The sequence below is a fragment of the Mastigoproctus giganteus genome, chromosome 10 (genome assembly GCF_048544385.1).
Source record: "Mastigoproctus giganteus isolate SK-2022 chromosome 10, ASM4854438v1, whole genome shotgun sequence".
In the NCBI taxonomy this organism is placed as follows: Eukaryota; Metazoa; Arthropoda; class Arachnida; order Uropygi; family Thelyphonidae; genus Mastigoproctus; species Mastigoproctus giganteus.
The window spans coordinates 154,839,979-154,856,651 of NC_143584.1; the positions used below are offsets into that span (position 1 = coordinate 154,839,979).

Consider the following 16,673-nt stretch of genomic DNA (forward strand, 5'->3'; position numbering starts at 1 on the left):
CAGGCAGGTCATGGGGTTTTGTCAAGGATATATAGGGATTTTGCTAGCAGGGAAAAGGAGGTGATTATCCCTCTGTATAAGGCAATGGTCAGGCCACGCCTTGAGTACTGCGTACAGGTCTGGAGGCCTCATTTTAGGAAGGATGTAGATTTACTTGAGCGTGTACAGAGACGGGCAACAAGATTGGTGAGGGGAATGAAGGGATCCTCTTATCAAGAGAGGCTTAAGTGCTGCAAATTGCAGTGGCTGGAGACTAGGCATCTGCGCGGTGATCTGATTGAGGTGTATAATTCCTTGAATGGGTTCAGCACGCTGAATTCTGATGGTATCCTTCCACTTGTTCAGATTACGGACCTAAGGGGGCATAAATTCAAATTACGAAAGGACAGATGTAGAATAGATGTGCGGAAATTTGCCTTTAGCCAGCTGGTGGTTAATTGCTGAAACAAACTACCATCTGTCGTTGTGGAAGTTGATAGGTTGAATAAATTTAAGGAGGAACTGGACAGGCATTTGGAGGGAATGGTGTGATTTTTTTTGGCTGATGCTGCATAAGCTCATACATTTGCTTTCTTGGATCACATGCCACTACTACTACTACTACTACTTCCGACTTGTTCTCTCTCTCTCTCTCTCTCTCTCTCTCTCTCAGGGTGACTCCGATTTTTTTTTTTTTTTTTTTTTTTTTTTGGCTGGTGCAGCAAAAGCCTCAAGCTTCCTTTTGCACCATATGGCTAATTATAATAATAATCAGGCATACTATATACAGCGCAATATGGCTTAGAATACCCTACAATAATTAATGTGTAATTTTGAGTCGCTTTGATGTGACATAAGCACTGAGGAAACAAAAATGAGAGTAAGAGCTTTATAGGCCAAATGACTGTAATGAGCAACTATACTGACAAATAAAATGGACCAGTAAATCAGAATGTCTTATAACGGACGATTTTGTGAGTGGGTTACTGACATCATCCAATATATGTATTGGATGAATGTTTTCTGCGCAAACATGTTAGAGAGGCAACGAAAGGAAAGCAAATCTCTTGATGCGACCCTTAGCAGTTCAAGTTTTGGGCCAAATGACTGTGAAAAGGCGAAAAATTTATTAATAAAAATAGTAATCTTCACGTCGGTTTTATGCTGACCATGACTGCGGACATTTTCGTTGGCCAAATAAGAACAGTGGATATTTGTTAATTTCAAAGCTGTTTGCCGCAAGAGCACTTTCTTACTCCAAAGCTCTGCAAAACTTTGGGTTATTAGGTGTGTTCCAAGTTTAGAATTTGTTATGCAGTAAATGAATATGTTGGTGTCCACTTCTAGCTTTGTTTATTTTTCAGTGGAGAAGAACGAAGTAACAGTAATAAAAAAAGTACACTAAGAATTATATACTGTTATCAGAAGATAAGCAGAATAGTTGACAACCTGTAATTTCGACTTCACTGACGTCACAAACACTTCTTAAAAGTTTTGCAGTACGGCGCTATTCGTGTGTTTTTGCGCGATGAAGTGTTGCATGTTTAAAATGCTGTATAACTAATATTAATACATCGTTCTATGCAATTGGGAACTATTAGCAAAATAATTAATTCCTGCAAAGTGTTAGTACATTGTCGAATATTTGTTATGGCTAGTGACTTTCACCCCCTTCTAAGCCGCAAGCTTTCCCTCGATCTTCAAGGTAAAAGATTCAAGGTTAAGTTATAGGAAAAAAGGGAAAGCGTATTTTATAGAAATAAATAATCCGTATAACAAATATTTATGTGAATTTCTGGTTTCAGAGCTTGTGATATTTCTGAGAATCAACAGTTTTTTTTTTTTTTCGTAAATGTTTCTTTTTATTATTTTTTTATAACTCCAGGAGCTCACATCTGATGAGTATGGGCTTGGCATACCTAGGGTTCTGGGCTGGGCTGGATATCATCATTCTTCTCTTTCTTGGTGATTCCCTTCTACTTTTGAAGGTGCAATATAGCCACAGTAGCTTGTGTACTATAAAACACCCATACCACATACACACTTTACTTTTGACTCTGTCTCTCTCTCTCAGAGTAACTTGCAATTTTTTTTTTTTGGTTGGTGCAGCATAAGCCTCAGGCTTCCTTGCACCATATAGCTAATAATAATAATAAAAGCTATACCATATGCAAGAAACCCAAGAAGCATTTGATTGGATAATTATGAAATGATGCGATGTGAAAATTGTTCATATCTTTATCTATTAGCAGGTTATGATTTTTAAATATCGTATATAACATGCTGTCAGAAGGAAAGAAACAGAGTGGCATATATGCACATAAGGAAAACACATAAGTAATATTTTTGAAAACAACAGAGATATTAGAAGCATCCAGTGTAACAGTGTAGTGGTAGATAATGATGTATTATTAGTAAAAGCTCCAGCTGTGGAGTGCTATTCAGTAAAAGCTAGAGCTGGGAAGTGCTGAATATTGAAACCACAACATTCTACTGTAGCATGATCAAATAACATATAATGTGGAGTACATGCCTTTCACAGGTTTGGAAAAGTGAAATGAAATGCAGTACCATTATGAGGGCTTTCAGCTGAGGCTTGTTTGCAAGTTTTAAAGATGTGCAAGAGTTAAAGAATTTAATGATGTAAGTGCATATAGATAATTGGGAGGAGGTAAAGCTTCTAAATAGATTCATGAGGTACAGAAAGCATACCTTGTCCTGGCTCTGACAGAAAAAAACATTTGCCTTATTATATATAAATTTGTATATAAGAAAACCATACAGTTGGTAAATGTAATGGCTTATGAACATTTTCAGTTTATGAACAATAAAATCTTGTTTATACATTCCTAGTTATCTGTCCAAGCTTGTTCTAGGAATCTTTTTTTTTTTTTTTTTTATGAAAACCCCAAACACGAGAGGTATTAGAACCTATAGTACTTAGTACCGTGCTTGGGTTGGAGGTTGAGAAGATATTTGTTGACATTGGACTTGAACTTCTGTAGACTGTAATTTTCAGGAAATACATATGAAGGAAGGTTGTTCCAGAAAATGGCAGTAGAATGAATAAACGAGAAAGATGAAAAGTTGGTTCTGTGAGTTTGAAGTTGGACAGTAAATGGATGTTGGCTGGTGGCAGCACATGTTCTGACTGTCTTGAAAGAGAGAGAGCAGGAATTATAGGAGCCAATTCAGAAGAACAGTGCCCATGGAAGTATCTGTAGAAAAGGCATGCAGCAGAAACAGTACGTCTATGAGACAGCGAGTGGAGAGACTCTGTTAGAGATGAGTCATTAATTAACTTAACTGCCCTCTTCTGAATAGAATCTAGGAGCCTGAGAGAGGTTTTGGGGGCACCATCCCAGATGTGGGAACAATATTCCATGGTAGGATGGATTTGCGATTTGTACAGAGTGAACAGCTGTTCGGAAGAAAAGTAATGCCGAGAGCGAAAGAGAAAACCAAATTTTTTAGATGCAGAGGAAGCAATATTTGTAATGTGCTTGTGCCAAGGAATGACAGTTCTCAGCATTCTGCACATTGTAGGGTAAATGCACATAATGCATTTACCCTACAAGTTTATGAAGCATTGGCCAAAAAAAAAAAAGGAAAAACTCCCACATCACTTGTCCATCCCCTCCAAAAATTTGTCTAGTTCTTGAATTTATTCAAACTGTCCATTTCAACAACAGATGGAAGTTTTTTCCAACAATTAACCACCTGCTGGCTAAAGACAAACCTCAGCACATCTATCCAGAAACTATCCTTCCTCAATTTGAATTTATGCTCCTTTGTGTGATGTCTCAGCAGGAGGAAGAATGCCATTAGCATGATCACGCTTGATCAGTTGAAAGTCTTAAACATCACAATCAGATCACCTTGCAGGTGCCTAGTCTCCAGATTGCAATTTACAGAACTGAACATTGCTTTGATAAGACTACCCTTTAATTCCCTTTACCAATCTCATGGCCCTTCTCTGTGCCCATATCAGCATATCTACATCCTGTCTGAAATGAGGTCTCCTGACCTGTATGCAGTCCTCAAGATGTGGCCTAACTATTGCCTTATACAATGGGATAATCACCTCCTTATCCCTGCTAGCAAAATTCCTGTAAATCATTGACAAAAGCCCATGAACTTACCTGATAGCCTGTCTACATTGCTCAAGGAACTGCATATCTGACTGCACAGTTACCTTCAGGTCTTTTTTATTTTTCAACTACCCTGAGTGTGGTACCACAAAGTTATATTAATCTAGTATCTACCAGTATACAGTATCATGCGCCATAAAAAAATCAAATATCAAAAAACTCAAATCAAATTAAGAAACCTCGCATTTCTTAATGTATTGCACTTCAACTGCCATTTCTCAGCATATTGGCTTAATTTTTTAGCTCTTGTTTAGCATTTAGCATTATTAGAGGCATATGATGCAAGAAAGAAAGCTTATACAGCATCAGCCAAAAAAAAAAAAAAAAACCTCCCATTTCACACGTCTGTTCACTCCAAATGTTTCTCTAGTTCAGTAGCTTACCTTGACTACTGTATTGCATTAACAACCCTGCAAACCTTTGTATCATCTGCAAAATTATACATTAAGCCTGTCTACCTTCATCAGTATCATTAATAAATATTTAAAACAATAATGGGCCCAGGACTGACCCCTCTGAAACTCCCCTAATAAAACATTAGTCCATGAAGAACAATTTCCATTAATGACCACTTTCAGTCTTCTCCCACTCAGCTATCCCTTTGTTGAAAACAGTAGCTTTCTCTTAATGCCACACTGCTCCACAACACCAATTGATGTTGGTGGGCAATGCAATGTTGAGTCTGTTTGGTGTGACATAAGCACTGGCAAAGGAAAAATGAGAGTAGGTGTGTGTGTTATAGGCCTAATGAATCTGATGAGTATAATGAGCAATTGTGCAGAGATATAGAGTGGACCAGTAAATTAGTGTCTTATAATGATGGATTTTAATTTCCCGGATAGCTACATCGTATGTATAGCTTAACTTAATTTTGATTGGAATTTGTGGGTTGGTCACTCACACACTAGCAAGGCTTTTGTGGATTTATTGGATGATTGTTTTCTACAGCAGCATGTTTGGGAGGCAACTAGATTGAGTTTGTTTGTTTGTTATTTGGTTTTTAAGAGCATTAGCAACTAAGGCCATATTGCTCCGGGATATGCGGTGGTCATTCCCTGACCTTTCCACATCCTCTGTATTTGGTGATGATGGGCTCGAACCCCGGTCTAATCCAGAAGCGTGTGCTACGCACTGCTGCTCCTGCCCACCTGGCTACAGAGGTGCCTCACTAGATTGAGTAATACTCTTGATCTGATTATCAGTAGTGATTTTTTGTGCATTAAGAATCTGCAGATAAAGGAACCACTAGGTGGCCGTGATCACAGTGTGCTGAAGTGGGATTTACTCAAAGAGGTAACTACCATCAAGGGTAAAGGGAAGGGTTTTTGCTTTCGTAAAGGTGACTACGGTGGTCTGAGACAGTATTTAAATTCTGTATGGTGGAACCAACTGATGATGTTACCAACAGCAAATTCAAAATGGGAAGCATTCAAAGAATTAATCTTGGAAGCTACTAGGCTTTTCATACCAACAAAGAAATATTGTTCAAGATTTAGGCCTAAATGGATGTCAGATGAACTAATTAGACATGTGACAGAGAAGAAAAATGCATGGGATACATATAAATTAACACATGACACAGAAGCCTATGATAGATATAAGCTGGTCTGTAACCAAGTTACAAAGGAGGTTAGGCAGGCGAAGGCAGATTACGAGAAATCTTTGGCAAAGGATGCAAAGAAAAACAACAAACAGTTGTTTACTTATGTAAACTCTAGAAGGAAGGAGATGAATCAGATTGGTCCACTTGATATCGATGGTTCAACTGTTGATGATCCTGCTCGGGTAGCTAACAAACTAAATGAATATTTTGCATTGACATTCACACATGAGGGGTTATTCAGGGAGGGGAATGCCAGAGGTGTATTCAACTCTGGCAGTAAGCTAGATAATCTTGTAATAACTGAGAGTAAAGTGGAGGAGAAATTGTTGAAAATAAACACAAGAAAGGAACCTGGGGTGGATGGAATCTATCCAGTTATATTAAAGGAGGTGGCAAAGGAAGTAAGCAAACCCTTAGCCATAATTATGAGAGCTTCCCTGAACTCAGGGGGGGTACCCATGGACTGGAGATGTGCAAATGTGACCCCAATCCACAAAAAAAGAGGATCAAATGCGGAGCAATATGGCCTTAGTTGCTAATGCTCCTAAAAACCAAATAACAAACAAAACAAACAAAGGATCAAATGGAGACACAGGTAATTACAGACCTGTTAGTTAAACTTCTGTTCCAGGGAAATTAATGGAGGCACTGGTTAAAGAAGCATCTAGACAAGACTTCAGTTATAGCTTGGACACAGCATAGGTTTGTTAAGTGGAAGTCTTTTCTGACTAATTTGATTGGATACTATGATGTAGTCACAAAGGAACTGGATGCAAAGAATAACTTTGATATCGTATATTTGGATCTTAGAAAAGCCTTTGATACTGTTGCACATGGAAGACTGCTGCACAAATTGGAGGAATGTGGCATTGGAGGCGAATTGCTGCTATGGATAAAGGGGTGGTTGAGTGGGAGAAGACAGAGTGGTAATCAATGGACACTGCTCTTTGTGGACTAATGTTATTAGTGGAGTCCCTCAGTGTTCAGTGTTGGGTCCATTGTTGTTTTCTGTATTTTTAAATGATATTGATGATGTTATATCAGGCTTAATGTCCAAGTTTGCAGACGATATGAAGGTTGGCAGGGTTGTTAGTGACAGTACACTGCTGCAACAGGATCTAGAAAAGTTGAGCAGATGGGCTGAGAGGTGGAAAATGAAGTTTAACATTGACAAATGTAAAGTACTACATATGGGAAGCAGCCATCACAGAGTAACGTATCAACTCTGTGGTACCATACTGAGAGATGAAATGATACATGTAGAGAATGAAAAGGACCTGGGGGTAATTGTGCAGGCAGATATGAAGTTTTCTGAACGGTGCAGACGGCCTACAAAGTAGCTCATGGTGTTTTGTTAATGATATACAGGAATTTTTCTAGCAGAGATAAGGAGGTGATTATCTCCTTGTATAAGGCAATGGTTAGACCACACCTTGAGTACTGTATACAGGCTGGAAGCCTCATTTTAAGAAGGATGTAGAGCTGTTGGAATGATTATGGAGAAGGGCAACAAAATTAGTGAATGGAACAAGGGGTGCTCTTACGAAGAAAGGCTTAAGTTTTGCAAATTACGTGTCTCGAGACTAGGCACTTGCAAGGTGAGATGATTGAGGTATATAAAGCACTGAATGGTTCGAGCATGCTCAGTGTTGATGGGTTTCTTCCTCTTGCTCGGAATAATCACCTGAGAGGGTATAAATTCAAATTGAGGAAAGACGGTTGTAGGATAGGTGTGCGGAAATTTGCCTTTAGCCAGAGGGTGGTTTATTGCTGGAACAAACTTTCATCTGTCATTGTGGAGGTTGATAGTTTGAATAGATTCAAGGCAGAACTTGACAAACATTAGGAGTTATTGGATGGGTGAAATAACTGGAAATGTGCAAATGTGACCCCAATTCACAAAGGAGGATCAAAGGCTGACACAAGTAATTATAGACGTGTGAGCTTAACTTCTGTTCCAGGAAAATTAATGGAGGCACTGGTTAAAGAAGCACTGCAGGATCATTTAGACAAGACTTCAGTTATAGCTTGGACACAGCATGGCTTTGTTAAGGGGAAGTCTTGCCTGACCAATTTGATTGGATACTATGATGCAGTCACAAAAGAACTGGATGCAGGGAATAGCTTTGATATTATATACTTGGATCTTAGAAAGGCTTTTGATACTGTTGCACATGGAAGACTGCTTCACAAATTGGAGCAGTGTGACATTGGAGGCAAATTGCTGCTATGGATAAAGGGGTGGTTGAGGGGGAGAAGACAGTGAGTGGTAATCAATGGACACTGCTCATCGTGGACTAATGTTATTGGTGGAGTCCCTCAGGGCTCAGTGTTGGGTCCATTATTGTTTTCTGTATTTATAAATGATATTGATGATGGTATATCAAGCTTAATGTCCAAGTTTGCAGATGATACAAAGGTTGGCAGGGTTGTCAAGGACACTACTGACACTATTCTGCTTCAACAGGATCTGGAAAGGTTGAGCAGATGGGCCGAGAGGTGGCAAATGAAGTTTAACATTGACAAATGTAAAGTACTACACATGGGAAACAGCAACCCCAGAGCAACGTATCAACTCTGTGGTACTACACTGACAGTGGTAGAGAATGAAAGGGACTTGGGGGTGGTTGTGCAGGCAGATATGAAGTTCTCTGAGCAGTGCAGATGGGCTGCAAGAGTAGCTCATGGAGTATTGTCAATGATATACAGGAATTTTTCCAGCAGGGATAAGGAGGTGATTATTCCCTTGTATAAGGCAATGGTCAGGCCACACCTAGAGTACTGTATACAGGTCTGGAAGCCTCATTTCAAGAAGGATGTAGAGCTGCTGGAACGAGTACAGAGAAGGGCAACAAGATTAGTGAATGGAACAAAGGGGTGCTCTTACGAAGAAAGGCTTAAGTTTTGCAAATTACAGTGTCTGGAGACTAGGCACCAGCGAGGTGATCTGATAGAGGTGTATAAAGCCTTGAATGGTTTTAGCATGCTCAATGCTGATGGGATTCTTCCTCTAGCTCAGAATAATCACCTGAGAGGACATAAATTCAAATTGAGGAAAGACAGATGTAGGATAGACGTGCGGAAATTTGCCTTTAGCCAGCGGGTGGTTGGTTGGTGGAACAGACTTCCATCCCTTGTTGTGGAGGTTGATAGCCTAAATAAGTTTAAGGCCCAGCTGGACAGGTATTTTGAACGAACAGAGGGGTGAAGTGGGTTTTTTTTTTTTTTTTGGCTAATGCTGCATAAGCTTGCTTTCTTGCATCAAATGCCTCTACTAATGCTAATGCTAAATGCTAATAAGGATTTTTTTTTTTTTTTGGCTGATGCTATATAAGCTTGCTTTCTTGCATCATGTGCCTTTGCTAATGCTAATGCTCCAATTTGTATAGCAGTGTTTCGTATGCAAGAATATCAAAAGCTTTCGAGAAATTCAATTGTGATTTCATAATTATTTTTTGCATCCAGTTCCTTTGTTACTGCATCATGGGATCCAGTCAGATTGTTCAGACAAGATCACCCCTTAACAAATACATGCTGTGAGTGCAGTATAATTGCATTCCCTTCTAGATGGTCCTGCATTACTTCTTTAACCAGAGACTTCATTATTTTCTTTGGAAAAGAAATTAAGCTAACAGGTCTGTAATTACTAATATACCTTTTGACCTCCTTTGTGAATTGGAGATACATATTCACATCTCTAGTCCATAGGGACCTCTTCTGAATCCAAAGATGCTCTCAGAATTAATGCTATTGGTTTGCTTACCTCCTTTGCTGTCTCCATTAACATAACTGGTTAGATCCCATCCACCTCAGGTTTGTTTGTTTTTTTTTAATGCTACGCTTCAACAATTTATCACAAAATCATTTGTGCCTCCATAGCCAGCTGGGCAGGAGCAGCAGTGTGTAGCACACGCTTCTTGATTAGACCGGGGTTCGAGCCCGTGACCACCAAATACAGAAGATGCGGAAAGGTCAGGGAACGACCACCGCATATCCCCGGAGCAATATGGCCTTAGTTACTAATGCTCCTAAAAACCAAATAATAACAATAACAAAATCATTTAGGTCTCTGTTTGAGTTTGATAACCTGGCATCCCCCTCCATAAAGAATTCCTCATGCATGAATGTAGATACAGTATACCTATTCAATTTGTCAGCATCGTGAGCAGGATCATCAACAGTTAACCTATTGGCATCGGGTGGCCCAATGTGATTCATTCCCTCCTTCCTTCTACTGTTAATATAAGCAAAGAAGTCTTTGATGCTTTTATTTGTATTCTTTGCCAGAGACTTCTCATAATCTGCCTTAGCTTGGCTAACCTCCTTTGTGGCTTGATCATATACTAGTTTATATCTACCATAGGCTTCTGTATTACCTGATAATCTATATGTATCCCATGCATTTTTTAGTATTTTTTAGGAACAGTATTTCTTAGTTGATATGAAAAGCCTAGTAGCTTTTATGATTACTTCCTGATTTCTTCCCTCTTAGAATTTGCTGGTGATAATTGTCACATGGTCCAACTATATAGAATTTAAGAACTGTTTGTGGTCACCCCTTAGAAAAATAAAAGCCCTTCCCTTTACCCTTGACAGTAGTGACATCTAAGTAAATTCCACATCAGTACACTGCCATCCAGTGGGCAGTGTACTGATGTACACTGTACAGATCGCTGCCACCCAGTGGGCCTTTTACTTTCAGTTTCTTAATTCATGAAGAACCGTTTCTGATAGCCAGTTCAAGAGTACTGCTTCCTCTTCTTGCCTCTCTAACATGCAGATATAGCAAGCAGTCATCCAATAAATGCACAAAAGTCTCACTAGTGTGTGAGTAACATCACAGCCTTCTTAACTAAAAGCATAACCCTCCCATTCTCCTGTCCTGTTTGTTCTTTCTATATACATTGTACTCCCCATATTCAAATTCATCATCACTTATGTCTGAATAACATCATGTCTCCATTATCCCTACAATGTTTGCATTTGGTGACTTAATCAGTAGTTCAAAGTCATTAAATTTGTTTACACTGCTTCTAGTATTAGTTCACATGCAAGTATACATGGACCTGTTCATACTCTTAATTACCATAATACAGCCCATGTATTTGCTTATTTCATGATGACCCATAGCAGGGCTTGAAATCACAGACACCTTGCTTTCCAGGCTGCTGCAGGTTCCAATGGAAGCAGTGCAAGAATTACTTTCACCTCTGACTGCAGCTCTAGTTAATCTATTAGTCTGTGTATCTCCCCAAACTAGCAGTTTTCCAAACCACCTATCACTGCATCAGCAACAAAGGTTGGCAGGGTTATTAATAACAGTAATGACGGTATGCTGTTGCAACAGGATCTGGAACAGTTTGGCTGAGAAGTGGCAACTGAAGTTTAACATTGACAAATGTAAAGTACTCCATATGGGTAGCAGTAACCCCAGAGTAACATATCAACTGGATGATGTTACACACAGGGTAGTGGAGAATGAAAGAGACCTGGGAATAATTGTGCAGTCAGATATGAAGTTTTCTGAGCAGTGCAGACAGGTTGCCAGAGTAGGTCATCGGATTTTGTCAGCAGGGATATGGAGGTGATTATTCCCTTGTATAAGGCAATGGTCCAGCCACATCTTGATTACTGCGTAAAGGTATGAAAGCCTCATTTTAGGAAGGATGTAGAGTTGCTAAAACGAGTACAGAGAAGGGTAACAAGACTTGTAGGAGCAAAGGGATGCTCTTACCAAGAGAGGCTTAAGTTCTGCAAGTTGCAGCATCTGGACACTAGGCCCTTCGAGGCGATCTGATTGAGGTGTATAAGGCTTTGAATGGATTGAGCAGGCTCAATGCTGATGGGATTCTTCCTCTTGCTCAGATTACAAATCTGAGGGGGAATAAACTGAAATTGAGGAAAAAGTTGTCGAATAGATGTGTGGAAATTTGCCTTTAGCCAGCGGGTAGTTGATTGTTGGAACAAACTTCCATCTATTGTTGTGGAAGCTGATAGCTTAAATAATATCAAGGCAGAACAAGACAAACATTTGGAATGAATGGATAGGTGAAATGGGAAGCATTTTTTTTTTTTTTTTTTTGTCTGACACTGTATAAGCTTGCTTTCTTGCATGTATGCCTCTGCTAATGCTAATGTTATTCTTGCACCCCCTTCTGTTCAAGTGTATCCCACCCTGTTAACACTGACTTAGCGCATTATGGCCTTAGCTGCCAATGCGCCATTAAAAATCAAATCAAATCAAAATCAAAACCCTGTTAACAAGCACAGATTATGCTAAGAAAAATTCTACTTCAGAATGAGCCTTGCACATTCTCTCCAGGGCCGAATTGATTGACAAGGCTCTGAACATTAATTGGCCCACTTGATATCGATGGTTCAACTGTTGCTGATCCTGATTAGTTAGCTAACAAACTAAATGACTATTTTACATCTACATTCACACATGAGGAGTTATTCAGGGAGGGGAATGCCAGAGGTGAATTAAACTCTTGCAGTGAGCTAGAAGATTTTGTAATTACTGAGAGCAAAGTGGAGGAGAAATTGTTGAAGATAAACATAAGAAATGTGCCTGGGGTGGATGGGATCTAATCAGTTATATTAAAGGAGGCAGCAAAAGAAGTAAGCCAAACCCTTAGCTATAATTATGAGCACATCCTTGGATTAAGAAGAACTCCCCAAGGACTGGAGATGTGCAAATGTATCTCCAATTTGCAAAGGAGGATCAAAGGGCAACACAAGTAATTACAGACCTGTTAGTTTAACTTGTGTTCCAGGGAAATTAATGGAGGCGCTGGTTAAAACAGCACTGCTGGATCATCTAGACAAGACTTCAATTATAGCTCGGACATAGCGTGGGTTTGTTAAGGGGAAGTCTTGTCTGACCAATTTGATTGGATACTATGATGTGGTCACAAAGCAACTGGATGCAAAAAATAATTTTAATATCATATATTTGGATCTTAGAAAGGTTTTTGATATTGTTGCACATGGAAGACTGCTAAACAAATTGGAGCAGTGTGGCATTGGAGGCACATTACTGCTATGGATAAAGGGATGGTTGAGAGGGAGAAGACAGAGAGTGGTAATCAGTGGACACTACTCTTCGTGGGCTAATGTTATTAGTGGAATCCCCCAGGGTTCAGTGTTGGGTCCATTGTTGTTTTCTGTATTTATTAATGATATTGATGATGGTATATCAAGCTTGATGTCCAAATTTGGAGACAATACAAAGGTCGGCAGGGTTGTTAATGACACTAATGACAGTACGCTGCTGCAACAGGATCTACAAAAGTTGAGCAGATGGGCTGAGAGGTGGCAACTGAAGTTTAACATTGACAAATGTAAAGTACTGCATATGGGAAGCAGTAACCCCAGAGTAACATATTTGCCTAATTCTGCCTTGAATCTATTTATGCTATTAACTTCTACAACAAATGGAAGTTTGTTCCAGCAATCAACCACCTGCTGGCTAGAGCCAAACTTGCACACATCTATCCTACAACTGTCTTTCCTCTAATTTGAATTTATACCCTCTCAGGGAATTATTCTGAGCAAGAGGAAGGATCCCATCAGCATTGAGCATGCTCAAACCATTCAAGGCTTTATACACTTCAATCAGATCACCTCGCAGGTGCCTAGTCTCCATACACTGTAATTTCCAAAACTTAAGCATTTTTTTGTAAGAGCAACCCTTTGTTCCATTCGCTAATCTTGTTGCCCTTCTCTGTACTCATTCCAGCAGCTCTACATCCTTAAAATGAGGCCTCCAGACCTATTACAGTACTTAAGGTGTGGCCTGACCATTGCCTTATACAAAGGGATAATCACCTCCTTATCCTTTCTAGAAAAATTCCTGTGGTACCACACTGACAGTGGTAAAGAATGAAAAGGATCTGGGGGTTAATTGTGCAGGCAGATATGAAGTTTTCTGAGCAGTGCAGACGGTCTGCAAGAGTAGCTCATGGTGTCTTGTCAATGATATACAGGAATTTTTCTAGCAGGGATAAGGATGTGATTATCTCTTTATATAACACAATGGTCAGGCCACACCTTGAGTACTGTATACAGGTCTGGAGGCCTCATTTTAAGAAGGATGAAAACCTTCTGGAACGAGTATAGAGAAGGGCAACAAGATTCGCGAATGGAATGAAGAGTTGCTCTTATGAAGAAAGGCTTAAATTTTGGAAATTACAGTGTCTGGAGACTAGGCAGCAGCGAGGTGATCTGATTGAAGTGTATAAAGTCTTGAATGGTTTGAGCATGCTCAATGCTGATGGGATCCTTCCTCATGCTCAGAATAATTCCCTGAGAGGGTATAAATTCAAATTGAGGAAAGACAGTTGTAGGATAGATGTGTGGAAGTTTGGCTTTAGCCAGCATGTGGTTGATTGCTGGAACAAACTTCCATTTGTTGTTGTAGAAGTTAATAGCTTAAATAGATTCAAGGTATAATTAGACAAACATTTGGTCCGAGAGAATTGGTGAAATGAGAAAGTTTTTTGGCAGATGCTATATAAGCTTGCTTTCTTGCCTCATGTGCCTTTGCTAATAATAACATGTATTCCCTCCTGTTGTGTCTGGGCAAAATTGTAGACACATTCAATTTCAATCTGTACAACTTTTTCCCAACATTGTCCTGTACTTGTTAAGTAAACCCTCAGATCCTCTAATCTTAATATATTTGGGGCTAACAGTATCACCTTTTGTGCCCTTATTAAGATTAAAAGGTGATATGTGCTCTATCATCTTCTTTTGCTCATGGCAGCTATATCTTGGTCTTGTTCCTCTTATCCTTGCACAATATATTTCCCATTTCAACTGGCAATAAGTATCTCCTGTGGGACAACTGCATACTGACTTGGGGATTTCCTTTGTTGCCTCATGCACAAGTGTGAGCTGTGGTGTTGAGTTGGGCAGCTGAGAGCTTGATGAGTGCCCTATTTTAATTCTTTTGAGAACATCTGCTGTATTCTTCATGCTCTCATAAATGCCCATCAGAACACTGAGTTGGCACCTAATTTCTTCATGCTCTCTGCATGGAATACACATGAAGACTTCCTCCGTGGCTCTATCATTTTTCAGAAAGTCTGAAAAAATTGCACAAGTAGCACGTTTTGTTAGAGTGTGATTCATAGGAGAATTACCACTTCAGTTCTCCTCTGAGCCATAGCACTCCCACTGCTTTGGGCCTGTTGCTTTGCTGCTGTAGTTTGTAGCATTTCAGTTTAAATTCAATTTAATTTGACAATACTACACTAAGCTAATATATATCTAAATGCAATAATACATATTATTATGCTATGACGTTTATGTTTTATATGTTATGCTAAAGTATTACATTCATAGAGTTTTAAAATTAGTCATAGCTTTACTAAACATAGTTTTCTTAGCTGAAAATAAAAAAAATATATGTCAATCTATGTGACTAGAACCTTCAAGCTACTTATTTATCACAATTAAAACCCTACAATTCCACTACCAGAATTATTAAAAACTACTTTGTGGCTTCAATGACATCTGTCACTGGTACCATAAACTTTGGATTAATTAAAGAACATCACAGGAAAAAAAAAAAAAAAACAGTTAATCTACTTCTGGGAATTGTCTGCTTCTGCATATTTAATTTTTTTCCCCCCCAGTTGATGAAAAGATCACTTTTTTTGCATTGGTTAAACTGATTTAATTTATAAAATTTTACTGGATATTAAAGGTAAAATCATATGTTTCAGCTTGACTCTTTGTACCTTCACTAGTGATGAATAATTAGATTATTTAATTTTTTTAATAAATTAAGAAATCTGTGTTGCTGCTACTGTCTTATTCTTGCTGGGATCATTGAATTACAAACAGTCTTCTGTGATAGTGTAGCAGTTTTGCCACTTATCACTAGTAAGGACTGGGTTCAAATTTTGTCAGATTGAATAAATTCTTAAAGGCCCTTTGAACTCTGCACAACATGTAAATGAGCCTCTGAACACTTGATTTGAGCAGCTGAAGCTCTCAACTGCCCAACTCAATGCCAGAGCTCACTCCTGGGCATCAAGCAACAAGCGGCAATCTCCAAGGCAGAATGTGCTGGTCCCAAAGGAACTATTTATTGTTGGTGACTCTATTGTCAGGGAGACGGGGAATATATTGCGTAAAAAGGATAGATGGAACAGGACCAGGGTATGTCTGCCAGGGACAAAATTTGATGACGTTGTAAAGCATGTCATCTTTTAAGGACACAAAAGGTGATATTGTTGTACACGTTGGCACCAATGACGTTAAGAATAGGAGATCTGCAGATTTACTTAACAAGTACAGGTCAATGATGCAAAAAAGTCGTGAATTAGGGTTAAATTTGAAAGTGTCTGCAATTCTGCCCAGACATGATAGGAGGGGAGTACATGATGAGAGTCTTGTCAATCAATTTGGCCCTGGAGGACATGTGCAAGGCTCAAGGGGTAAAATTTTTTTCAGCCTGGTCTGTGCTTGTTAACAGGAGAGACTGCTCCTACAGGGATGGGATACACTTAAATAGAAAGGGTGCAAGAATATTCTTCTCCTCTTTCTTGGTGATTCCCTTCTACTTCTCTCTCTCAGGGTAACACAAAAATTTTTTTTTGGCTGGTGCAGCATAAGCCCCAGGCTTCCTTGCACCATATGTCTAATAATAATATTTGCTGATGCTATCGAGGCAGCGTTAGGTGGGTCGGAAAACTGCTAGCTTGGAGGGATTCACAGATTAAAAGGATAAAAGTAGCTGCAGGCAGAGGTGAAGGTGATTCTTGCACTACTTCTATTAGAATAAGCAGCGGCGTGGAGCGAGGGGTGTTGGTGTTTTACGGACTGATGGCAGTCATCTTGAAACAGGTGGGTATATGGGATGTGTTAGGGTAACTAATAATAAGAATAGGTACTTGTATACTTGCATGTATACCAATGCTAGAAGTATA

At 39.3% G+C, this 16,673-nt stretch overlaps 1 protein-coding gene across 1 annotated transcript in view; it reads left to right on the top strand.

Moving 5' to 3' along the window:
* Positions 1-1,426: 1,426 nt before the first annotated feature.
* Positions 1,427-16,673, top strand: part of LOC150079398 (pyridoxine-5'-phosphate oxidase-like) — a 67,510-nt gene continuing 52,263 nt past the window's right edge. Inside the window, exon 1 of the mRNA XM_090382569.1 lies at positions 1,427-1,684. Within this exon, the coding sequence (XP_090238695.1) occupies positions 1,561-1,684 (124 nt within the window). The 5' untranslated portion in view covers positions 1,427-1,560. The remainder of the gene's footprint in view (positions 1,685-16,673) is intronic.